Source organism: Populus trichocarpa, chromosome 1, assembly GCF_000002775.5.
Source record: "Populus trichocarpa isolate Nisqually-1 chromosome 1, P.trichocarpa_v4.1, whole genome shotgun sequence".
Lineage (NCBI taxonomy): Eukaryota > Viridiplantae > Streptophyta > Magnoliopsida > Malpighiales > Salicaceae > Populus > Populus trichocarpa.
The window spans coordinates 34679729-34706385 of record NC_037285.2 but is presented as its reverse complement, the minus strand read 5'-3'; the positions used below and the strand labels follow the sequence as shown (position 1 = coordinate 34706385).

At 34.6% G+C, this 26657-nt stretch overlaps 1 protein-coding gene across 2 annotated transcripts; it reads right to left on the bottom strand.

The window, feature by feature from the left end:
- Nucleotides 1-11024: 11024 nt before the first annotated feature.
- LOC7467682 (uncharacterized) lies at nucleotides 11025-25587 on the bottom strand. Of its 2 annotated transcripts, none has more exons than XM_024581770.2 (18): nucleotides 25082-25587; nucleotides 24048-24296; nucleotides 23548-23738; nucleotides 23292-23463; nucleotides 19335-19472; nucleotides 19085-19262; nucleotides 18002-18147; nucleotides 17424-17600; nucleotides 17078-17188; nucleotides 16039-16158; nucleotides 15754-15910; nucleotides 15189-15352; nucleotides 14998-15084; nucleotides 13928-14256; nucleotides 13303-13384; nucleotides 12689-12828; nucleotides 12309-12582; nucleotides 11025-11710 (listed from the first exon to the last, which is right to left on the bottom strand). In XM_024581770.2, exons 1-18 carry the CDS (start codon nucleotides 25373-25375, stop codon nucleotides 11381-11383), a joined length of 3339 nt encoding a protein of 1112 aa, XP_024437538.1. In that variant the 5' UTR covers nucleotides 25376-25587; the 3' UTR covers nucleotides 11025-11380. The 2 variants fall into 2 exon arrangements, with proteins under 2 accessions (XP_024437538.1, XP_024437544.1); XM_024581776.2 differs by having other exon boundaries at nucleotides 12309-12558.
- Nucleotides 25588-26657: the final 1070 nt, after the last annotated feature.

Below are 26657 nucleotides of genomic sequence, written 5' to 3'. Positions count from 1 at the left end.
TGCAGACCCCCATCAAACTTCTGAACTTTATGAACATGTCTAACTTTAAAGGTTTGGTCATTATGTCTGCTATTTGGTTTTGTGTGCTGTAGTGAAACATCTTGACAGTGCCATCTTTGGTGAGTTCATGGAGAAAATGAAACCTAATGTCAATATGTTTACTTCGGCCATGTAAGACAGGATTCTTTGATAGTTCAATAGCTGAACTGTTGTCGCAGAAAACAGTAGTGCTCTCATCTTCAGGTAGTTTCAAACTTGCCATAATTCTTCTCATCCATACCACTTGACAAACACATGAAGCAGCAGCCATGAACTCAGCTTCAGTGGTAGACAAAGTAACTATTGGTTGCTTCTTAGATGACCAAGAAACTGCCCCTGAACTGAGCATAAAGACATAGGCTGAAGTGCTTTTCCTGTCATTCAAATCCCCGGCATAGTCACTATCGGTGTAGGCAATCAATTTGTCTTCTCCTCTCTTGCTGTAAAATATTCCAAAATCACAAGTTCCTTTCACATATCGTAATACTCTTTTGGCAGCGTCAAAATGCATTCCTGTAGGATGATCCATGTACCTAGACAATAGGCTTACTACAAACATAATGCCAGGTCGAGTTGTAGTTAAATACATTAAACTCCCTACAATTTGCTTGTAGTGACTGCTGTCTACTTGTTCTCCAGTTGTGTCTCTCACAAGTTTGACTCCAGGTACAATCGGATTGAGCACAGGATTGCACTTATCCATACCGAACCTCTGCAACACTTCATGTGCATACTTCCTTTGATGAATGAAAATACCCTCCTGGTCTTGCAAGACTTCTATACCTAGAAAATACCTCATCCTTCCTTGGTCACTCATATCAAACTCAAGCATCATGGATTTCTTAAAGACAGTGATCATGTGTTCATCATTTCCAGTAAAGATTAAATCATCTACGTAGAGGCAAACAATTAAAACTTTACCTCCTTCGTTTGTCTTGATGAACAAGCTATGCTCATGTGGACACTTTTCGAAACCTTCCTTCGTAAAGTAAGACTCAATGTGACTGTACCATGCTCGAGGAGCCTGTTTCAAACCATACAATGCTTTTTTCAGTTTGTATACTTTATGTTCATCACCTTTCTTCACATAGCCTGGAGGTTGTTCAACAAAAACCTCCTCAGAAAGATGTCCATGCAAGAAGGCTGATTTAACATCAAGCTGAAAAATTATCCACTGCTTCTGGGCTGCAAGTGAGATGACTAAACGAACTGTATCCATACGTGCTACGGGTGCAAATACTTCAGTATAGTCAATTCCATGCTCTTGAGTGTAGCCTTTGGCAACTAACCGAGCTTTGTGTTTATCTACCTCCCCATTTTCGTTGAACTTTGTCTTGTATATCCACTTTACCCCAACCTTCTTTGCACCTGTGGGCAGATTTGTTAACTCCCAAGTATGATTTCTTTCAATTGCATCTATTTCTGCATCCATGGCCATTCTCCATCTTGCATCTTTCACAGCTTCTTCAAAGAACACAGGATCACTAGCAGTAGCAAACATGACCATATAAGATTCTTCCTCAGATATGTCTTCCCCACTGACATAATCCCTCATCCACAAGGGTCTTCCATACTCCCTTTCTGGTCTGCTGCGAATGATGTCACTGCTGTTTGGAGAGACAGCAGCATTGGCAGCACTGGTACTGCTAGATGCTCTTTCAGTGGTGCTTTCTTCTTGCAAAATGTTTTGAACATCTTGTCCATCATGTTGTCCTTCATCTTGATCATCATGTTGCCTTGTGTGTCCACTGTCTGCACAAACATCAGCTGTGACAGCATGTTCATCCATGACTGTATCTTCCCATGTTAAATCAACCGAATCCACAGCTGCTAGACTCTCACTCCAATCCCAACTATTTGTTTCATCAAATACCACATCTTTGCTGATTACAATTGATTGTGAAGTGGGATCATATAGCCGATAAGCCTTTGATTCTTTACTAATGCCAAGCAAGACACACTTTACACTTTTATCATCTAGCTTGCTTCTTTTGCAGTCTGGGACATGAGCATGTGCAATGCAATCGAAGACTCTAAAGTGATGAACTACTGGTTTAATGCCACTCCAAGCCTCTTCTGGAGTCATGTTTTTATTTGCAGATGTTGGACTTCTGTTTAGGACATACACAGCCCAATTTACAGCTTCCGGCCAAAAGCTTTTTGGCATGTTCTTTGCTGATAGCATGCTTCGAACCATATTCATGATGGTTCGATTCTTCCTTTCCGAGACCCCATTCTGCTGGGGAGAGTAAACAGCTGTAAGTTGACGACGTATACCATGCTCATTGCAAAACTCCATAAATTCCTGTGACATGAATTCACCTCCACGATCAGTGCGAAGGCTGTGAATACATGAACCAACCTCCTTTTCAACATGATTCTTAAATAATTTGAAGGCAGTAAAAGCTTCAGATTTAGCAGCAAGAAAATAAGCCCAAACTTTACGACTATAATCATCAATAAAAGTGATTATGTATTTCTTGTTGGAGTTTGAAGTGGGTGTAATGGGACCACAAATATCAGAGTGTATGAGTTGTAGAACCTGAGTAGCTCTCCATGAGGATTCTGCAGGAAAGAAATGTCTATGTTGTTTGCCAATCAAGCAATCTCCGCACACCTTTGTTGATGTACATAGCTTTGGCAGCCCTGTCACCATCTCCTTTTGATGAAGAAGATTCAAGCCAGTGAAGCTAAGATGCCCATACCTGTTATGCCAAAGCATAGCAGTTTCTTCTGATGAAGTGTTAAAGCATGTCTGCTCGTTGGAGTCCTTGAGCTGCACCTGGGCAAATAGTTTGAACATTCTGTTTGAAGACATGGTAATCTCCATAATCAAACCTCTGTCAGAATGATATATCTTGTATTTTTCTTGTTGAATAAGAATAGCAAGACCTTTCTCAACTAGTTGTCCCATGCTCAATAGACTGTTTTTCAGACCTGGCACAAAGAAAATATTTGTAATGATTTGCACAAAACCATTCACAAACATTCTGATATTTCCTTTTCCAGTAACAAGCATTGTTGAATTATCTCCCAACTTTACTGTCTCCCTGAAGGTGTCATCAAAATCAGAAAATAACTCCCTCTTCCCACACATGTGGTTGCTGCAACCCGAGTCAAGAAACCATAATTCCTCCATGTGAGCTGGTTGCTCATTCACATACGCCATTAACAACATTTCTTCACCTCCTTCTGCATAGTTTGCCTCCCATTCGTTCACCTTTTTAGGACATTCATAAGCAAAATGTCCTAATTTATGGCAGTAATAACACTCAACAGTGGATTTGTCAAGATGACGTCGTCCACCTCCAATTCCTCTGCCTCTACCTCTCCCTCTATTGGATCCTCGAAAACCCTGACCATTGCCTCGCCAGGCTGAGGATTCACCTGTTGTAACCTTCAAAGCATGCTCTTCTATATTATGGGCATTCATACGCTGTTCATGAACCACTAGACTACTTTGTAATTCATCTAGAGAAATAACATCAAGATCTTTTGATTCCTCAATAGAGCATACTACATAATCAAATTTGGGAGTCATAGATCGTAAAATTTTCTCGATAACTGTTAAATCAGTCAAGTTCTTCAAACCATTTAACCGTATTTTGTTCACAATTGCCATAGTGCGAGCAAAATAAGTGGTTACAGACTCACCTCCCTTCATGTTTAGCATTTCAAACTCCTTTTGAAGTGCTTGTCGATGGGCTCGTTGCACGCGTTCTGTTCCTTGAAATTTTGTCTTCAAGGAATCCCAAATACTCTTGGCAGAATCTTTGTTCAAGATTGTCTCTAAAATTGAGCGATCAATACTCTGGAAAAGATAATTCTTTGTCTTGAGATCTTTCAATTTTGCATCTTCAATTGCCTTCGTTTGAGCTGGAGTGGGTTGGACTCCTTCAATCACTATTGGAATCCCATCTTCAATTAAGCTCCAGTATTCCTTTGAACGGAGAAAATTCTCCATGAGCATACACCAATGGTCATAGTGTCCGTCCAATCGAGGAATTGAAGGCTGCACAAAACTTCCTTCTGCTGACATCTCTGATGTTAAAACCCAGCAAGCTCTGATACCAAAATGTTGGAATTGTTTTGGTGTTTGCTGAGAAATAATATAAGAGAATGAAAATAAGTTCGTGATTTATTGAGATGTTCTAAGACTAAATATATAGTCATTTACAGAACTTGATACAGAGAAGGAAAGCTAACAGAAATAACAGAATTCCTAAACAATAGGAATTATTCAAGCAGGAAATCAGGAAACCTAAAGACTAGTTCAACACGAAACAAACTCTAAACTGAAACAAACTCTTAACAATTACCACCATGAGGCTGGAGCGTTTTTGTTCCATTCATGAGTGCATATAAGGGGTACAAACCTCGACATCTTGCATGATGTTGACTCATCTAATTAATAAAATCACTAGACATGCATTATCTTAAATTCTGATAATTGATTATGGAAAATTCTATTCAAATCAAAAAGCCATGCACAAGAATCTTACATGAGATAAATAATGTTGTATATACGATTGATAAACCATTATATTATACGTTATTTATGTCTTTTTTAATAAAAAATATTTTTTTTTAATTAATTTGCAATTCAGTCAAGACTAAATCAGTTAAGATTATTTATGTTATTAAAAACAATTATATATTTCTGCTCTAAGATTAGAAGAGTTAAAATAAAGGATAAATAGATAATTAATCTTTTGTGAGGCCCAGTAATTGGCCTTTTATTATAATTATAGTTGTGTTTTTCTTTTTTAAAAAACTAGCTGGTGGTTTTACTATATATATATATGTTTGCATCATGCGCACTTTCACAATTCATTATACATTAGAGTGGCGCTCTTTTTTTTTTTTTTTTCCATTTTGATCACTCATTTTTTAAATCTTTTGTGAGTTGATATTCTCTTTTAGAGATATAAAAGTTTGGAATAGATTTCAAAAATTGATTAGATGTCAATTTAATGAGATATGGTTTGAATTCATAGTATGAAGATATAATTAGAAGAAAAAAATAAATAGAAAATAGAAAAAAAAGATGGCTTTACTCAATTTTGTGTGAAAAAATACATTTTTATCTATGTTTTTCATGTTCAGTCCTTTTGTTTTAAGATTGTTAGTTTTGGTCAATTATTTTATTTTATTCACGTTTTAATCATTGAGATTGAAAGATAAAAGAGAAATTAAAGTTGATAAAAAAAAAAGATGAAAGAAAGTTGTTAGTTATTCAAATTTCAACAAAAAAAAGAAGTTGATTTTGTTGATAATGGATTCCATTTAATGAAAGTAATGTAATTGATGTATTTTTTATCTTCCATCTTGTCTAAAGAAGTAGATAGAGATTCAATATTTTTTTAATTCAAGGTGATTTTTCGGTTTTTTAATCCATTAAAGTCTGGTTTAAGGTTGGATATGGGGTTATTAAGGATTTATAAGGTGTTTTTTGAGTATTTTTAGATGAAAAAAGATTGAAAATGGTTTTTTTAAATTCAAGAGATCTAACCTACTTTCCAGACTTCTAATGTGGCTAAAATCTTACTAGTGTAAACTAAAATTAGAGAGCATAATACTGTTAATTAGATGAATTTAAGTTGCTAATTGATCTTCGTCTCTAGTTCTAATAGAATAACGCAATAATTAATCTTAGAATAATCCTTGTGACTATTTATTTTAGCTTATACATTAAATGATGATCAATTAGTTAATTTCATTATAAATTAATTAATTTCATGGGATAAATTGGCGTGCCTATAGGGAAAAAAAAACCCGGAGAGAATGACGCACCATCTGCTATAAATTATAATGACGAACAAAAATCAACCAACATATGATATTATTTCCGCTCTATGATTTATTATTCCAAATCCCTTTTTTAAAAATTATTAAAATGACCATATTAAATATATGACTTAATTACTATGTAGTTTTAGATTCTACAATTATTCCTTTGAAAATAATAATATGAAAAAAAAATATTTCAAGAATTTTATTTAACTCTTAATATATACCATTAATAGAAGTCAATATATCATAAAGAAATACTAAACTATTAGTGATAATTTCTTATGATTTATAATATATGATTTTTGGTAATCAAAAACCCTAGAGTGATCCATTGAGTGACATATTAGTAAACTATGTAATATCTACCAACTCAGTTTTAAATTTATAAGGAAAAAAAATATTTTACATGACTTGTATCTTGAAAAATAAGGTAATAGATATTTAGGCATAATCTTTTTTTTTACTTGTATATATTATTTTAAGAATAAAGAAGGGTCATTTTGAAATTTGTTACCATGAAGATTTAAATTAAAATCTACAAAACACATTAATAAATATTAGCTTTATCTCTGTAATATAAAATGACATAAAAATAACAAAAATTTGGATGAGAACACCACCACCCAAAATAATTATTCATTAACTTCAGTGTCCGGTTAGACTCAACGAGGTCATTGATCTACACTTTGTTGCATATCAAATAATTTAAAAAATATATATATATAAAAGAAAATGTATGATTTGGTAATATATTTTTTATTTGCAAGTAAAATTTTAATTATAAATTCAAAATTTAATATATGTAAAGTTGTTTTTATAAAAAAATATTGAAATGGTGATATTTTTGATCGATCAGGTCTAATTCAATCTAACTTGTCAAACCTGAAACTCAGGTCATGAATTTAAATTGATTTAATAATATTTGTTTTTTGAAATAATATTTTTAGTTACATGACAATAAAATATACACTATCAAAAAAGCAACCATATAAAAATAAAAAATACTAATATTATAGCAAAAAATTACTATATTCTTAATTAATCTAATAAATTTTAAATTAATTAGTTTTAAAATATAAATTTAAATTAATAAAAAAAAACCTAAACAGGCCAAACACATGGGCTTGGGTTGAATTACTAGGCTTCTTCTATAAATCAATTATTAACCTAAAAACACCTAAAAATCACTTAAAAAATAAAAATCAACAAAATCAAAAAATTCAAAATCAATGGAATCAAGAAAATCAAAATCAACCCCGATCCAATTTCCCCATCATGTTTAGTAAAAAATCACATTCATCAAACTTTTTTTGTTATAGATTTCATTGACACAAAAATCTTTTTTTAGGGCCAGGTTGAATAATAACTTTCTCTCTCCTATATTTTTTTTATAACTTTCTCTCTTCTTTTTCAAACTCAATAGGTGAAAAATGAACAAAAGAACAAAATAAATTTTTGAACCAGAATAAAATTTCTAAAAACTTTGTGATTGATTATTTCCTTCATGTTTTACATTGTGGTTCTCTTGCTTTTAATTTTGTCATTCTCTTATAATTTAAAACTTTATCTCATGAAATTAGACTATGAAAAAAGAATTTGAGGATAAAATTTAAAAAAACCAAAAGAAGTGCTTTACTGTTTAATTGAAAAGTAAAGCATTATAAAATAAAAAATAAAAAACCTAAAATATTGTATAATAATGCTGTATCTGGCCAGCCACTCGGAACCTCTCCTCCGCCAAGGACACTACTTCTTCCCATCACCCATGGAGAGAGGAATATTTTGTATTCAATACATTTAAGGACGTGGGGATTTCATAGCATGCTTTTGGGCATTGTGTTTCGTTTTGGGGCCAACGGTTTAGATTAGATTCAAAATGATCAAAGGGATGAAAATCATTTCCTTTAATTTAATTTAATAACAAAGTCATCTATATAATTTAGCTTGGTCAACACGATCGTCTAATGACTCACCGACCTGAACACCTTGCTGCCTAATTTTCTTTCTGATACAAAATATTCCTTGCTCCCCAAGTTCCTATCACCAACTCAACTTCCTATAAATTGAAACAGGCAACACCTTGCCTTTCATCGTCAAGACAGTTCTTCACCTTTTTTCCTTCCAAATTCAAGCCCGCAATCTGAAGTAGGCAAGATGAAGAGAGAGGGACGCCCCCATGGAATGGTTAGGACCTACACGATCTTGCCATCTCCATGGAACTCTAAGCCTTCAGACAAAAAATTCAACAAGTTCGATGCACCTCCAACAGCCGGATTGTTCTCCAAGGTCCCATCAAAGCCCACAAACCACTCCAAGTTCACAGGAAAATGCTCTAAGCCACGGTGCACAGGGTGTCACATGCACCCATCTTCCAAGTCCAAGGACAAGACCAAGGGATCCCATAAGGTAAAGTCACATGATAGGGTCATGACCTGGGGTGCCGCATTTGAATTTTCTGGGTTTTCTGCGACGGCGATGCTAGACCATTTGGCTACCGACGATGAAGTATTCTGGTAATAATTAATTTGATCCTGGCGCCTATTTGGGCGGGCGCTTTCACACTGGAGGGGACGTCGTGAGGGGAGATATTGATTCACACTTGAAGATTTCAAGAAATTACAGACTTCAATCATGACGTTAAAAGCTTCGGTGCTGATTATGATAATATCAATATATAATATAATGAAGAAGAAGATGGCCGTGTTTATAGATGAGTTTTTGTGAGGATGGATTCTTGTTGGACCAACATCATGTTGAATCAAGGTTGTAATATATGATATGATCATGTATTAAATGCTATCCTTTAATCACTAAACTATCCTTTCAGTTTACAAAAAATCTTATATGTAAACCTACATGCAATAAATGCTAATTTAAACTTGATGATGTGTGTATGTATGAACCTTATCTTACGCCCATCACATTTAAATTTGAACCAAAATTTCCTCCTCATTTTCAAAAAAAAAATAAAAGATAAATTAATTATCTTATTTGTTAATGGAAGAGATTGTTCATTCAATTTTCCTATGATGTATTTTTGAGTTGTTGAGCTTATCATTGTCCTTGGATGTCCAAATATTAAACTACTATGATTTATAAAATTAAGAACACCAGATTGAATTTATTCCTTATATCTAAGAATTCTCTAATATGTTTGAAATTTTTTTGAGAATATTTTGTGGATCATATACAAAATAACTTTTTTTGATGATTAGATAGATGGTTTGTGCTATATGATGGTTTGAGTTAAATTATTCCCGACATAAAAAAATATTCATTAATGTCAACGCTTTTAAATAAATAAAAACTGTTTTTTTTTTGTAAACCACATATTTTATCTGATAGATAGATACTCTACTATTAATTTCTTCATATTTTTGTACAAAGAAAATTTAGTAATTAGTTAATTTTCTAAGTACAAATAATCATGGTAATAACTCAATTTTGAATTTTATTTTTGTATATATTTTTTTAAAAAATAGATAATTTTAAAAAATATTTCTCACTAAATTTAGTCAATTTTAATCATTTTGTTATTTTTATTTAATTTTTGTGTGTTAAAAAATAAATCATAAAAATTACAAAAATACAAAAAGTGCAAAACAATTAAAAAAATAAAAATAAAAATATAGTTGGAGTTAAAATTGGATCAATAATCGAGTATTATGGGTAAACAATTGAGTTTGGATTACCATGAGGATTTAATTAAAGAGAAATTGAAGAAAAATACTTTAATTTGATCTTTAGTTGGCTAGGTATTTAAGAATGCGATAGCAGTTGAGTTCAAAATGCTTTTTGCACGGAAATGTATCAAAATAATATTTTTTTTAAAAAAATATTTTTGACATCAGCACATCAACACGATCTGAAAACATAAGAAAATTAATTTTAAGTAAAAAAAATTAAAATTTTTAAGGAACGCGATTTCAACCGCATTCCCAAACACTGTTTAAGATTAGAAAAGTTAAAGAGCAAGGATGGATTTGAAACACAAAGCCAAATTAAAAAGTCATTTAAACTTAATTGAAGAGGAAAAGCCAAAATTAAGGGTTAGATAAGTTATAATTGCATAATTTTGAGAACTAGGGATGAAGGTGTGACAGGTAGCCAAATCTAGGGGTCTAAACCAATTCAAGGATTCATCAATTCATTCCCTCCCTATACACCGCCGAATCCAGCAACAATGAAACCAATAGCAAAACCCAGCCATTCTTTTTTTCCCCTATTTCCAGAAACAATTCACAAATAACCATCATATCAGCCTTTCCCATCTCTTCTACCACCTGAAAAATGTAACCACCACAACACCATCAACAACCAAAAGACCATCATCCTCCCTCACAAACCCTCAGTCGAAACCCACTGACCCATTAATACAGGAAATTCTTTTTAGTCTTCAATCAACACAACCAAGCCACCATCACCGTCCCATCTCTTCAGGCCCGAACCACCATTGCGGTCCTGTACTTGGGCCACCACCCTTTTCTCGCACTTGAAGGACAGTGCTCCGATGCTTGAATGGGGAGGTGTGATTGTAAACTCAAAAACAGGTGGACAACACACAACAACTGAAATGGAAAGTGGTCATTTTCCTCGAGAAGGCTTTAGAAAAGCTGGATACTTGAGGAATATTCAAATCATTGATCCTAGGCACTTTTACCTCCCAATCCAATTGCTATGATATCCAAGAGGATCATGTTAGAGAATGGGGGGTCCTGGTAGAAGCCCTAGTTGCCCATGATCTCATCTTCGAAGAAATGATTTGAGTATCATCAATCTGTATGGAAGGGGACTTGATCAAGGAAAACAAATTACTTCTGGACCTAATCGATAATGTCCCTATAGACTGGAGACTTTTTTTAGGTTTGCCCAAAGAAAATCGATGCTCTTTAATGTCCTCAGCCAGTAACTTATCGTCCAGAGTTCAGCGGAAGCTTCATTCTTACTGCCTGCATTAGCTATACGCATTCATTCAGCTATGAATAAAAAGATTAGCTAGTCCCATACCAGTAGCTAACAAGCACCTCAAACCCCAGACCGCTTCCACCTGTTAAATCCCATCGGCTGCTGTTAGTTGATCTAACAGGCTAGCCATAAGATCTATAGAACATAGTTATTTCCTAGCTTGATGCAATTTCAGACTAAGGTAATAATCTAACAAAAATCATAAATAAAACCAAAGAGACCAAATCTTCAGCAAGTAAACTCTTGAAGGATCACCTTGCTTTGCACAATCAACAATGGCCTTTGTTTTATGCCAAATGCAGGATGTCTTTTCAATCGCAAAAGCTAGTCCCTTCTCTCCTATGATCTCAAAACAAAATGCTCATATACATACAAAAATGCAAAGCCATAAAAAATCGGCCTAATGGTACAACAAAATTTCCTTCTTTGTTTCTGTATTACCCTTCACCTGTTAGCAAGATCACTTCCCTTCAAAGATTGCAGGCTTATTATCTCCAGAAACTGAATGCTCATTTCATGCCACCTCCCATCACAAATGCTTGTACAATTTGTCTTCTAAAATTCTGATGCTTTTTACACGTCCTCAATGTCTATGAGAACGCTTTTTTCTGCCAAAACGTGGCTCTCCCTTCTCCCTGCTCCTCCTATATAAGATCCTCATGACACAAGATATGAAACCTATAGCAGCCATGGCATAAAATACTCTGTATGGCACCAAGCCCAAACCAGCAACATAGGAATAGTAGCCGGCGAGCAAGTAGATGAAGTCCAATCTCACTTCCTTCCCAAATATTTCTGGGAAGGAAAACATGGAGTTGAACTCAGGCTTTGAGTTGAGGATACCATGAAGAATGACACCAATGCAAAGAGCTGAATCAAGGAACCATGGAAAGCTATGTCCCATGCCTATTCTCTGCAGTCACACAAGTTCCTCTATTAAGGACAGATCATGTTCAACCAGAAGTGCAAGGAGCACAGTGCATACACTTTGAAGATCTTGGTGCTTTAGTATCCTTGTGAACTAGAGATGAATTCATGTAAGGTACGATATTATGCAAGCACACACAGAATATGCAAACACTGTAGATTGAATATCGTGCAACAGTAACCACATAACTACACATCCATAAACTATTTCTAAATTCATGTGAAGCATATTATATATTTTATTTTTTACTGAGAAGCAAACAAATCTAACATATCATTGAGGAGCAATATATTCCATTTGAAACCATGCATGAGAGAGAGAGGGAGGGGGAGATAGAGAGAGTGGGAAAAGGAGGGGGTGGGGGGGGCTTTTAAACTATTATACCATTCGTTTTTAAAGTTGGAAATTTGGACGCAGCTTATAGTGGTCATAAAATAATGTCTCAGCTTGAGTTGCCAGATCTATGGGTTATATTGGCTGTGTGCCACCTCAAAAAAGCAAAGCAGATGGTCAAACTAATTCATTGCAGAAGTGATACATTCAATACTCAAGGCCAATAGAGGAAAGAACACGTTATTCATACCTGCAACCAAGCCACAAAAGAGGGGACAAACATTAGCGCTGCAAGAAGATGCAGAATCAATAAACCATGCCGGTGATGGAATATCTCTAATTGGGTGTCCCCAAAACTTCTTGAAGAGTCAGGACTACTGGAGCTGTTCTCTTCCAGCTGGAAATTCTGGTCGAGTCCAGCATCATGTTTAGATGCAAATTGCTGAGATCTTTCATTCCCAACATCTTTAAAATCAAGCAACTCTTTCATTCGTGCATGGCTGCGAAAGGAAGCCGTAAAAAAACTGTTACACAAACATGGAGAAACGCTTAGGACGGGTATCACTTGTTCTGAAAATGAAGTGAATGCGCAACAATGATAAGTACAAGGAATTCAAACTTGAAAAGTACCTGCACAACGCATTATGACAGCACAAAGCATGAGACAAGATCAATATGAATAAACCCAGTGCTGGTTGGACAAAGCACCCCAAGGTAATAGCAGTCAGTGCAGTAACAAGTAACGGATTGACTCTAAGAACCCTCACAACCTGCTTTATGAACAAGTTAGATCAGGTGAGCAAGCTAAAGCATAACTTGTGCCCATAAATTTGGGGAAAACAAATATAGAAGGAGATAAATATGCCCCGTGACCATGAGAGAATAAAGAGAAATCAGCATAAATAGACTACCGAACAAAGTTCTACAGGCTTTCTGTAAAGTGGAGTGGTTTCCAGTACAAAGGACTACTTAAGGCTTGTTTGAGAGTATAGTTGAGATTACTTTTCAAAGTGTTTTTTGCTCGGAAATGCATCAAAATAATATATTTTTTTATTTTTTACATCAGAACATCAAAAGGATCCAAAAACACCAAAAAAAATTTGAAGCTAAAAAAAAAAGAATTCAAGAATTTTCAAAAGCACGGTTAGACTGCAATGCCAAACAGTAAACTCTTTTTATGCAGCTGATTATGCCATTTTACATCGAAAACGGAGATGACAATGATTTATCCCAGTGTGCCTTACCTTTAATGAAAAGAAACCAGAGGATAAATTAATAAACCAATGAAGAAATGCCAAGCAAATATTTCCTTCACATTCTTGCCACCTGCAAAGTATAAACTCTTGCTGTTCAGCATCAAATGTGATACTTTAACATATTAATACCAAATGGATAACTCATTTGAGGTACAGGAAAGAAAGTAGGGGCTCCATTATGCTATGATAAAGAGAGAAAAAGAAAAAGAATCCCATCTTAGATCCTGTGTGCATCACATGATTATCAGTTCCCATTGATAATCTGCAGACACCTCTAGGGTAAGGTTGTGGATGGTGATGGTCAAAATAAATTTAATTATGCAAAAGAAGTTAGTTATGGGCATATAATATATTCTTTAATAGGAAGGTCACTTTTCAAAATGTTTCCAAATGCACTTGAAAAATTGTGAGACCCTCTTGCTTTATTTAAGCAAAATAATAACCAATCAGATATGGAATGATAAAAACAGCAATTTTCTTTTGTTTTCATTCTCTCCCTTGCACGCAGCCCCTCCTTCCCCAGGGGGGTCTTTGACTAAGACAGTTGAAACATTGGTAAACATGTCATCCATATCCACATAGTATGGAGCAGAGAGAGGACAAGCATACCAACCTTGACTTGATGAAAACATGTATGATTGCAACCCCATAGAACACCAATTGTGAAACCAATACCAGAAGAATCACAGATCCATTTGCAAAAACATAGCAAATCGTTGATACAAAGACGAAGCTTGCCAATGGTGGAAGTGGTTGAGACTTTAGCAAGGAAATGAACAAGGAAAACAAAATGGGTACAAAGCCTAGAAGCAAAAATGGCCATGGAATTCTCAAATTGGACTCAACAGCCACCAGCATTGAAGGCATGGGCAGATCAAGATCCCATGCATGTGCTTGTCGCATCAGAGCAAAAAAGATAACCGCAATGGAGAAGCCAACTATCTGCATTAAAGAAAACTCATGACATGATATAACTTTGATTTCCCAAGAAGTAACACTAAGAATCATTAATATAAGCATGTCATCATAACAGCATTAAGCCATTCCCATCTCTTGGAGCATCTGATTTGACAAATCACTACTTTTCTTTTTTCCTTTAACAAATAAACCCATGTAACCATGTCTCCAACAAGATATAATCCCATATATGTAAAGGCTCAATGTCTATGTGGATAAATTAACCAAGAAGGAAAATAATAATGCATCAACGTCTCTATCCAATTAGGTGTTTCTCATGGTTAGATACTCCCATCTTAAGGACCTTTGGATGACCTAAAAGTAATTCTTTCTACCTCTGCATTCCACATTAATCCTGCAACTGCAAGTCTTTTCTTTTGGCCTTGTGTTTTAAAGCAAAAGGTACCTCAACACCATTGCAACACAGAAGGTTGTAAGCATTACACCACATCCTCCTCCTAATTAAACTCAGGTCTGAATTTTCATTTTATTACTCCGGTAACTCTTCAATGATTTAAATCATACCAAAAGACCCAACCAATATCTAACCACAATTGCATGCTTAAGGAATTGCCTTTAAATGACATGTTTCACAGAAAAGCAGTAAAAATAATAGCAAATTACAAGAAGACAATGCAAGAAAACAAAGGCACTTTCCAAAATTAATTTTTAAAGTAAAAAAAAAATGATATTATGCAGAAAATTCACAGGAGGCTCTAGAATCACCTGTGAGCTATACAAAAGCAAAAATCTGCTAGCAGCTGCAGTTTCTGAAACAGCAATTCTTGCTTTATATGAACAATGAGGATCAACCTGAAGAAGCATACAGAGATAAAGACCTCTACTGGTTAACAATTAAAGCTAAAACATTACATCTATATATCTACATTACAAGAGTACTGTAAACACCATCATACCAGTAACATAATGGTGGTTTTTTCCGACCCCTGGGTAGAACTCCATAGGGCAGGTGAGGAATCAACCATAATAGTTTCACTGAACAAATTTGGAAGGATGTGAAGACCTGATGTATGATCCCAGGCAAGCGCTACTGGTGGGAAACACCGCAGTTTACAAAGCCCTGAATACCAGGAAAGCTAACTTAGTGGAAAAATGACACACGTGTAGGAGAACCTTCAATTGTAAATAAATCGACATGGAATGTTATAAATGATAGCTGTCTACAGGTTTATATCATATAACCAAAGGGATTTGTATCCAAGTCAAAATCAAATTACTGAAATGGGGCATGGAATGAGTTCACAAGAGTTCAAAACCCGCAGTTCAAAGTAAAGTATTGATAAATCCATCAGTGAAACTAATTTGAGAAGTGAAAATGAAGCAGTGTGGAAATCCATGATATCTTATAGAACGCCTCAGACAGATTTGTAGCAATTATGCATGCTTAAGAACAAGAGGATTACATGTAGATCCATAGATATTAAAACAATTGGCTGACTAGAAATAAATTAAATTCCTTACTACTGTTTTCCATGTCTCCAACCTCTTCTGCCAGAAGGCCAGACCTTTGTATTCCACACCCTGTGGTCGTCAAAGATAAAGAAATGGGCAGAAGGCCTAAGCTAACAGTGAATGATAAATTGAGAGCTAGGGGATGATCCTCCTTCAAAAGTAATTCCTGCACAAAAAGAAGTTATAAAACTTTCAAGGCCAGTTGTCTGAAAAGGCATGATTTAACTAACCCATTATTTTAAGATTCCATGTCTTACAACCCTAAGAAGTACAAGTATTTAAAAAAACGTTAACCTTCTGAGAATGGCTAGATAGAAGCATAAACTGAGCAGATAAATCTCTCTTTCCGTCATCTGGGTTAAAGAACTGACCAACTGCCATGGAAGCTGCTGGTGGAGGCCTGCCTGAAATTGTCTGACCATCAGAATTAATCATATCAATTACCACCATTTCAAAGCATCAGTGAACAAAAGCACAAAAGCACCATTCAAAAGAATGCAGAGATGAGAAAAGGCTAATACAAACAACCCTAGTATAAGCAGTAACTCAGCTCTTTTGGTGATTGAACTACTGGTGGAGATCATACTCCGAATTGCCAAAAATCAAAGCATGTGATTTACATATTAGTTGAAGCATTATTGGTGTGAGATATTTTTTAGGTTCTCCAATATTTACTTGAAAGAGCATTGTATGGATTAAGAAACATGTAGGAGACACAAAAGTAGGACACAAGAAGGCATCATTGGATGGAGTGATAAGTTGTAAGTAGTAGGGGGGAAGAGGGGGACCTAAGTTAACGTGAAAGTTAGTATTGGAGGATTTAAAATCTCCCAATTTTGAGGCAGATTCGATACATGATCACATGGAATGGCACAAAGGATCCATATAGCCAACCCCAACTAGTTCAGGACTGGTGCTTGGTCGTTGTTGTTGTGTCAAACACAATAGTAGATGAAACTATTATTAATTACAAATTTATTTGCCAAGCTAATTCATAATCACTCTTCTTTTGAACTGGCAGGCATTTTCAGTGGACATGCAACTAAGATTTGATCGAGGTTAATTCACAATCCTGTTACTAAGCAAATTCTGAGCTGTTTGTGAACAGCTTGGTGTAGTTGCAGCCCAGAGTTGTTCCCCTTCCTCCAAAGTTTATGTTTACAGCTATCACTAATTTGACAAAACAAGGCAAGGCAATGAATTCGAACATATGCTCCTAAAAAATAATCTATGAGAGGAATAGAACTTTGAAAGAAAAGTAAAAAGATACAGACTAATTTGATGCAGAAACCATTCATGGAAAAGGAAAAGAAGCAAGAATGGCCAACAATACCGGACGAGGAGCAACTGAGACAGTCAAGAATCTGAAACCATGCATATCTTCAGGACTCAACCAGAGTACAGCAGATGGAGGTGCTTGCTCGGTCTGACTTCCAGGTTCAATCTGATTAAGAGAGAGAGAGAGAGAGAGAGAGCATATTCAGAAATAAAAGCATGTCTATCAAACACTTGAGAAATAACAGTCCAGCTAATCTCTAATAGCTAGAGAAACTACACCTCATAACATATCATAAATTTCCCTAATACAAGACACAGAGGGAATATAAATGACAGGCAGCACCAAACATAATTATGGTAAATATATTTACATGAAAGAATGCAATAAACATATTTAGTACCTGTCTTGGTGCTGGTCCTGATGGAATCTGCACCAATTTTGCTGTAACCTCTAGAACCCTTTTACTTGCAGCCATTTCTGAAGCAGATTTCCCCTTATCAGGCCATAAATGAAGTCTAATCCCAAAACATGGAGCGAGATTTGTTACAAACATGAAGTGTCCTTTTCCATCTGACCCCTATGCACATAAATTGCAGATAAGTAACTCCACATTTTTTAGAGTGGTCTATCAGAAAGAAAAGGTCGAATATTTAAAACCACAGACCTTTCTTTAAATGCACAAATTCAGAAGCTTGAACTACAAAGCCTAGAACATTATTCAACGTTTGTAGATTATTTATCAAATTCCAGGACAGTTAAGTTGGACATGTATTGAGGCTCATTTACATGCCAAATTTAAATGAAAATGAAAGGAGAAATATAACCAGGTGCCAACCTGACTTAAAATGGGAGGTAAGGCTTAAATCAACTCTTGAGAATCAGCAATTAAAACATTTACATGTAGGAGTCAGGTTGAAGAGAAAAAATATAAATTAAAACGTTTTGGAACTACTAATGAGAAGCTTTAACGAGGCTAACCAATTTATGTATATCCAACCATCGTCTCCTCCCATCCATTGCCAAAACAGTCATGGTAGTTGTCTGGATATATAAATCCCTATCAAGGCCATCATCATTCCAGTGAACATTGTTGGGGCAACTGGAAAAAGTATGCACTTGAGAACCTGCAAATACAACATGGACTGTCACTTCAAATTTATAATTAGTCAAAATAAATCATTAACAGTTTGAAAATACAGTCATATAGTTATAAGAAAAACATTGTTGTCCACATTATGCAACCTAAGAAAGAGTTCTGCCAGCTATAATCCCAAAACCAAGCACGCACACTCTACTTGTTCTTATACTACTCATTCTGCTTTCCAGCTGTATTTCACATGATAAGCCACTTTTAAACTGCTTGACTGTCATCCATTGGTCAAACAACATGGAAGAAACCCAAGTATTTAACAGGTTCCAGGTTCCAAATCACACTTATGGAATTCATCTGCAAAACATAACGCTGGTTTAAAGAAGTTTTTCATTTCTTTTTCCTTGCCCTTCAAAAACCTGTTTTAAAGATGGCACCCATCCTTTAAAAGATGCTTGGTTAGTACTCGTAGTGAAAAGCACCACCTCTAACATGGTACAAGAAAAAAAGAAAACAAAGCACAATCACTAACAAAAGAAGGCATCAATAGGGTATATGTAAAGGTGACAGCATCAGTGGCTGTGAAGGTGATGACAGCAAAATGTGGATGTGATATCATCTCCCTTTACTACAGTACTAACAACAGGCATATATCTAACTATTGATCTTTAATTAATCATTCACTTGGCTTTGTTGCTAATATATTTGCACTCGTGAATTCTTTCTCTTTCTAGTTAATTCTTTATTTCTTTATCATCTCAGTGAAGAGGAAAAAAATTGAACATTTTAATCCATCAAATTTCCCGCTACTGCATGTCACAAATATTTATACATTACCTAAATGATTTCACAGAGTTTGAAAGTAGTTCATAAAACACAATCATTTATTTTCTTCAGCAAGCTTTCTTACAGAAATTATAAAACTTCAATAGATGTCAGCTGATAAAAGATAGAGTCAAGATAGACAATACCAGTTGCATTTTTCAAGTCCTTTAAGGGAACATATGTTGATCTATGAGATGACATCCAGTTGAAACTCTGTGGTATCCCACTACGAAGCATCCTTGCAAATACTGAAAGTCTCTTATTAGCTTCAGGAAATGGCTGGCCTGTTTTGGAGTCTATCAGACTAAGGAGAGTATGTGACACCTACATGGAACATGTACATTTCAGCAATGTTTGTGGTACAGGCATGTATTCTGGAAGAGACCGCACACTTACTTGCACAACTAACTGGTTGCACCACAAAATAGCCTGATGTTCCATTGACAACCAAACATTTTTCATTCCTGTACTACTTATCAAAAAACCATTGGTGGGTGGCACAATACCATCGAGGGACTCTAACTTCGTTCTAACCTGAAAGTCAAAATGTAAAAAGTTTTACCATATGATGAAAAAGTAAGAGCATAACAAAAAAGTAACAATTATGTCCAACGCAAATTATTGATATATTGTATGTGATAAAAAAGTAGAGCAAGTACAATTTTTTCAGGTGTTAAGTTTGATAACTATATTTGAGAAAAATAATAAAAAAGCATCGACTGAATGTACTAGTGTATGCCATGATGAGAAAAGTAGAGCAAGTGGCCAAGCATCTGCATCAGAGTATTTAACAAAAGAATGAAACAACATGTAGTTGATTGTCATATTTCCCTTTGTTTTTCCTTTTCCCTTGGGTATAGAGCATCTCATCATCCACCAAAATAGTGTCCTCTATACACACTATCATCTCACAAGTCACAACTAGCATAGGCCAACATGCACAATTCAGTTACAATCATTCTATATGGACATTATGCTTCTTGACTATGTTAGTGTCTGTATGAAACAAGGAAAAGGTTAATAGCTATCTTACAAACTTTTGGAACATTTTTCATGACAGATAATCAATTATACATCAGCAAGCATGCTGGACTTGGTTAACCAGCTCTATTTTGCTAGCAACATCTAACCAACCTCTGTAGATAAGTGATCATGCACAATTCAGTTACAATCATTCTATATGGACATGATGCTTCTTGACTATGTTAGTGTCTGTATGAAACAAGGAAAAGGTTAATAGCTATCTTACAAACTTTTGGAACACTTTTCACGACAGATAATCAATTAAACATCAGCAAGCATGCTGGACTTGGTTAACCAGCTCTATTTTGCTAGCAACATCTAACCAACCTCTGTAGATAAGTGATCCCAAAACTAAGAAAGTCTTTCTATAACTGCCAAGAAAGTGAACAAAATGGGTCACCTAGAGATAAAAAAAAAAGGATGACAAGTGAAGTGTTCTTTTAGTTGTGAAGGTAATTCGGCTTGCTTGAGCTTCAAAACTAAGAAAGTCTTTCTATAACTGCCAAGAAAGTGAACAAAATGGGTCACCTAGAGATGTGGAACATCGTTTTTGTATAAGAGTAATAAAATAAGTAAAAAGCCTGAGCAAATAAAATAGAGAGCTGTCATATCTACCAGGAATCCACATCCTCTGGTTCATATTTTCACCACACGTCATCCTCTCTAGATTAAAAGAGAGATGTAAATATTATTCCATAAACAACCCAAGAAACTGTTTTATGAAAGCTAAATAACAATAACAAAATAAACTAAAAGGAAAAGGGTTAATAATAGTGTATTTTCTGTAGCTATATACTCAAATCAACTTTGGATTATAATAGTGGATTTACAAATTTGCCCCTTAAAACCAAAACAATTGGGTTAGCTATTAAGGTAGGAGAGACTTTTCCTTCTTTAAAATACCCTTGGGGACAAAAAACTTAGACCTTGAGTGTACGGATAGTTTCGGGATTTCACTTTTTCAAGCATGGTTAAATTACTTACCTGCCCTTAAAGTAAAAAAAAAACCCTTGCATTTGGCCTAAGGTTAGTTTCATTTTTTTATCTTTTTTTTTTAATATTAAGTGTGTTAAGGGGCAGGTTTCTCTTTTACATTATAATAGATATAAAAAAAAATTGTTAACGAGTGCGTTGCACGCGTGATTGTTGGCCACCGTTTTTGGGCGGCACCCAGCGACTAGACAAAGGCTTTCAAGGTGCCATCCAATTCGTCTCAGCATTCCCTCCATCATTGGCTGACACGTGTTGTCGACAAGCATCCGGTTTAGCGCCGACAACCTTTTTTTTCTTCCTTTCTCTCTCCACCAAGGTTTCCGCACCTGGCCCCCCAAAGTTTTAAAGCAGCCACTCAATTGTTTTTTTTTTAATTTGATCCCTGTTATTTTGATTCCTAGTTCTTTGTCCTTTGCCCTTTTATAGAGTTTTGATTATTTTTTTTCATTTTAATCCTTTAATCTCAATTTGTCATATGTTGTTTATCCTCAATCTTTTGATTTCTAATTTTTTTCCTTAACTCTTTTGTGCACTTTTTATTGGTTTTCAATTTCACCCCTCAAGCCAAATTTATGAAATATTATTTTTTTCAATTTGATCCTCATTCTTTTGATTTTTTTTATCCTTTTATTCAAGTTTTTTTCTTTCTAGTTTCACCTTTCAATATTACATATGACCTCTAATTTATTTTTTATTTGATTTTTATCCTCGTTCTTTTAATTGTTCTTTTTAGTTTTTTATCCTTTTATGTTATTGTTTTTTTATTCAATTTCATCCTTCAATATTTGATTTGTTAGGGATTGAGTTTTTTGATTTTTTGTGTATGGTGCTTATGATTAAATAACACGGGTCACGGGTTTGAAAAGTTGACAGGGATCAATATCCTTTTTTTTGTTTATTTTCTCTTCCAATTTTATTGTTCGATATTGGTTTTTTTTATAAAAAAAAATTATTTTGTAGTTTCCTTCGGTTTATATCGAGTTATCCTGATCTCATAACCCAAGCTGCAAATTTGACAGGTTGACTCAGGTTGGCTCAACCTTTATTACCTAGGTTACATATTTATCATGCTACCCCGGGTTGACTCAAGCTAGTTTTTTTTCTTTTTTTTATCCAATTTCATCCTTACAAGGTTTTTTTCCAAGTTGTCATGTCATGATCACTTTTTTTTTTACTTTTTATGTGTTTACTATCGTTGTTTTTTTTTATCTACTACTTAAAATAAAACCAACTTATTAAACTCAGCTGGGTCTATAACTCGAGTTGTTTATTTTTCTTCTTTCATTGAAACATAAACATCATTTTTATAGGAAAAAAATTTGACCCACGGCATAGCACAAGCCCACTTCTAGTTACCCTCTTATTCATAAACTGCGTACAGGCTCACTCATCTTTTCAATTGAACCTAAAAATTTGATCAAGCTTGATTCACCATCATGGTCGAGCTCTAAGATGAGTCAATCATGAGTTACTCTGTTCCTTTTACAGTCGTCATCTCATCATATTTCCCAAACAGATCAATGGAAGAAAAGGTTGAATAATTGGAAATCTTCACTAGAGTGAAGATTGCTTTTAGAAATTATTCTGAGATGCAACAGCAAGAAAGAAAATTAGCTAACTCTGGCTGAAGCAGTGCAGAATTACTGGGGACTTGTACCATATGCAGAACATAGGGATAAACAACAATAATCATACATATGAAACTTCACATCAGTTTGACATTCTTCAGCTGTCATAATTTAGTTTAGTGGATGTATAAAGGGTTTTGCATCAACATCAGCAAAAACAGATAAAGTGCTCAAAGAAAACACCTGACAATCCTTGTTCAATTTTAATACTCCCACCCCTTCAAAGAAATAAAATAAATGCTCCTGTAACGTTCTGTGTAACTTCACACAAATTAAGAAAACTCAATAAATATCATGCCAACTCACATTTTTTTGCTCACCTTTTTTCCCCAAACAAATCATTTACTCTGTTAACGCTGAATGGGTGGTTAAAGTCTTTTCCAAATGGGGGGATAGTATGAAATAAAGCGATTTATTATTTGACAGGACATGCATCTTGAGACAAACCAGCATAGAAACCCAAAACCCAAGTGGGTTTGGTCTAGCGGAAGCAAGCTAGGCTTGCAAGTGGGGTGGACGCTGCTGAGATTCTCCTGGTAATAGGAGGTCTCAGGTTCGAATTCCAGCTTGTGAAAAACAACCCTTGGAGAGGGGGCCTACCCAAGTTGCTCTCAGCCCCGGAATGGTAGCTCACTCGGCCACCATTTTAAAAGAAAAACAAAACATAGAAACCCAAACACTCTATGGAACAAAGGGAGTGTGATTATACCTGATAATCGTTATAGCCACCAGAGATGGAGACAACAACTACACGAGAGAGTAATGGATCAGACACATAATGTCCTGTCTGAGTGGTTTGGACCTCATATCCCTTTCTCCATTCCTCATTTACCTGGGAAAAATAGTGACCCAATGATGGCTGCAATGCCACAGGAGGTGATCTGGATAAACAGGTGATAAGTGAAAAACTAATCGATGAATGAAATTTCATACAGATACATGAATGAAAAGGCTGCAAAGCTCACTGGTGTGGTGTTGAAAGAGTAAGAACAGTCTCGACAGCTGCCTTCCTTAAACGAGGGTGGATGAGTGCAGCTCTAGCAACAAAACCACCCATTGAATGTCCAACTAATATGACACTTTTTGGCAAACTACCATAGGCAGCAGCACCTTCTTTTTCTCGGGCAGCACGAGATTCTTCATATTGATCCAGAATCTGCATGCGCAACCACTTAATAAGTAATTGAGGAATTGAAGTTTCTAATTGTGAGAAAGCAGGGTATCGTAAGATAACATAACCAAAGCAGGGTTGATGAAGTTCAAGCATAAGTAAGGATGTAGAAAGAGAACCTAAACAAGGAACAGTTAGTGAAACTAAAACCTTCAAGATTGCTAAAAGGTACTTAAATGCATCAACGGCATAAATTGATGGAAGTTCAGCAGGTTGTAAAGAAGAAACAACTGGATGATTAAACTAATTTGGTGTGCTATTTGCAGATCAAAATGTAAACACAATAAGCAATACCCTGTGGATGGCATAAACAACATATTCTGTGTGCTCTTCCAGTATCCGACCATCCATTGCAGAATGTTCACCTTCAAGGTCTACAGCAAACCAATCCAGCCTTCTACTATATTGATTAGGTAACTGGAAGCCAGCTATATCCATATCTTCCCCTCCCTCCTCGGGAGTCAGGGAAGCCTCTTGATAAAATGCCTGTTCAAGTGGACCTCCCTGATACGCCCTATCACATTCTGCAGCCAGGGATCTAACCTGTGAAGAGACCACCATAAAACTATAGCTCAATATTTCAAGTGTTTGAATGTGCAGTGCAAACAATCCTTCTTACACCAAATAAATGGGGTTGTCATGTATGATATACATCTCATCTTTCCACTTCCATTTCTATAGGTTACAGAATATGCAGTTTCTTCTGCCAAAAAGAAAGGTACCATAAAGAAACTCAATCGACCAATTGTTAACCCATTTTTACAACTTGTTGATTTACATATAATTCAACAGGTTCAAGATTTTTCTATCCTTGCTAGGTAGGACATTCATTTAACATCCGATGACCAAAAACGGATTTTAAACCAGAATCTTCCACTCGTAATCAACATTATTTAAGTACGGCAAGGCAAGAAACTAAAACCCCATTTCAACAACTCAACATGACCCATAATTGAATCCGATAGTAAAAAAAAAAACCCTTAAAACCCATTTATATTGTTTCAGAACACAAACAATCACGTAGATAAAATAAGAACACGCGGAATTTACATAACCCTAGATCTAATTTTTTAAAAAAAAAAGTAGTTCAAGATCTCATTAAATTAATGCGAGCTGGAATTACTCATTGCAAGATCTCTTAATAAATAAAGAAAAATAAAAGAGCAAGGTCTCATTTAACTAATGCGAGCTGGAATTACTAATTACAAGATCTCTTGATAAATAAATAAATAAATAGAAAGATCTCTTTAAAAAAAAATGAAATAAAAAAAGAAAAACAATTAAACAACAGCGAATCCAAAAATAAATAAATAAAAAGGAAAGCTTACCTGTTTGTAACTGCCACCATTTCCAGGAATAAAAAGAAGAGGAATTCCACTAAGCTGCTTAAGATGCTGATTAAAATCAATCTTCTTCCAACCTTCATGGTATAAATACAATCCATACTTAGCAGACGACACGCCGCCATTTGTAGAAATAGGAACGTAAGTAGGATACATGTAAGTCATTATGCAGCCATTGGAGATCGGCTTTAATAAACCGTACAAAGCAAGGATTCCGATCCATGCTGATACTATAACTACAATTGCTACTCTGATTTTGGATCTCAATCCTTCCATCATCTTTTCATATTTGAGGTTTCCCAAATTATAATATATTTAGCTGATCTGATTTGGAATGGGAGGGTGATCGGAGGGAGATGCACCCACCGGAAAGATGCTAAATACGGTAGTGATGTGCTGATGGAAAGTGGAAGAGCAGATAGTACTACGCTAAAAGATGGTTGAATTAAACTACACTGGCACTGCGAGCTGAGTTGTAGCTAAACAGTTTTATGAACATCCCTCTACTCTTGAGATTTTCTTAATGCGACCTCTTTACTTTTTAATATTTATTACATCCCTCTATTCTAGACATTTTCTTAATTTGATCCCTCCAATGAGATTCTGTCCAATTTTCTCGTAAAGTTGCATGTCATGAGAGGTAAGATTGACATGTGGCAAAAACTTAAATTTTGAAAATCAGAGAAATTTGTATAAATTAATAAAATGAAAGTGAAAAAAAATAATTTCTAAAATATAAAATTTTTCCCTTAACTATTCATAAAAATTTTAAGGTGCTTAAGTTATAATTAATAATATTTTATTAGTTACTTCTTGAAATTTACTTTCAAAAAAGAGATTAACATAAAAGAAAAAAGAAAATAAATCATGACCCACCAAAAATTATAAAAATATCTTCAATTATAATTTATTTCCTACTTGTATCTCTCAATTTCTTTAAAGTAAAGCCTAATAAATAACAAATAAGATATCATTATTCTCTTTAACATATTTATTATGATTTTAAACTCAAATCTAGAAAAATATCAATTCCTTATCAAGAAAAAAATCCAATAAAAAATGAAATAAATATAATATACAACAAATCACCTATGCCTAGAACATACAACAATCCTTTTTCTATATCTTAAAGTAAAAAAAAATGGAAAAGAAAATGAAATGGCGAAAGTGATTAAGTTACAAGTAGATTTAAAAATATAAAGATTAATTTATTTATTTATAAAACTAGAGGGACTATTTAATTATTTTGTAAAATTAGAGAAACTCATTGACATGTTATATAATGTGTTTTGACTAGTTCTGTTTTTAATTTCTGAACTTTTAAGCAGTGTTTGGTTATTATTTTATAATAGAAAAAATAAAAACAATAAAAACAAAGAAAACAAGATAAAAAATAAGACGTAGATAAATTATGTTTGATAATGATATACATAATAAAATAATTGTTTTTGAATTTTGTTTGGTTATGGTAGACAAGATAAAATAAAATAAAATAAAATTTATTTTATCCTTAATATGTATTGTTGCTAGACTTATATATTTTTAAAAAATAATTAGATAT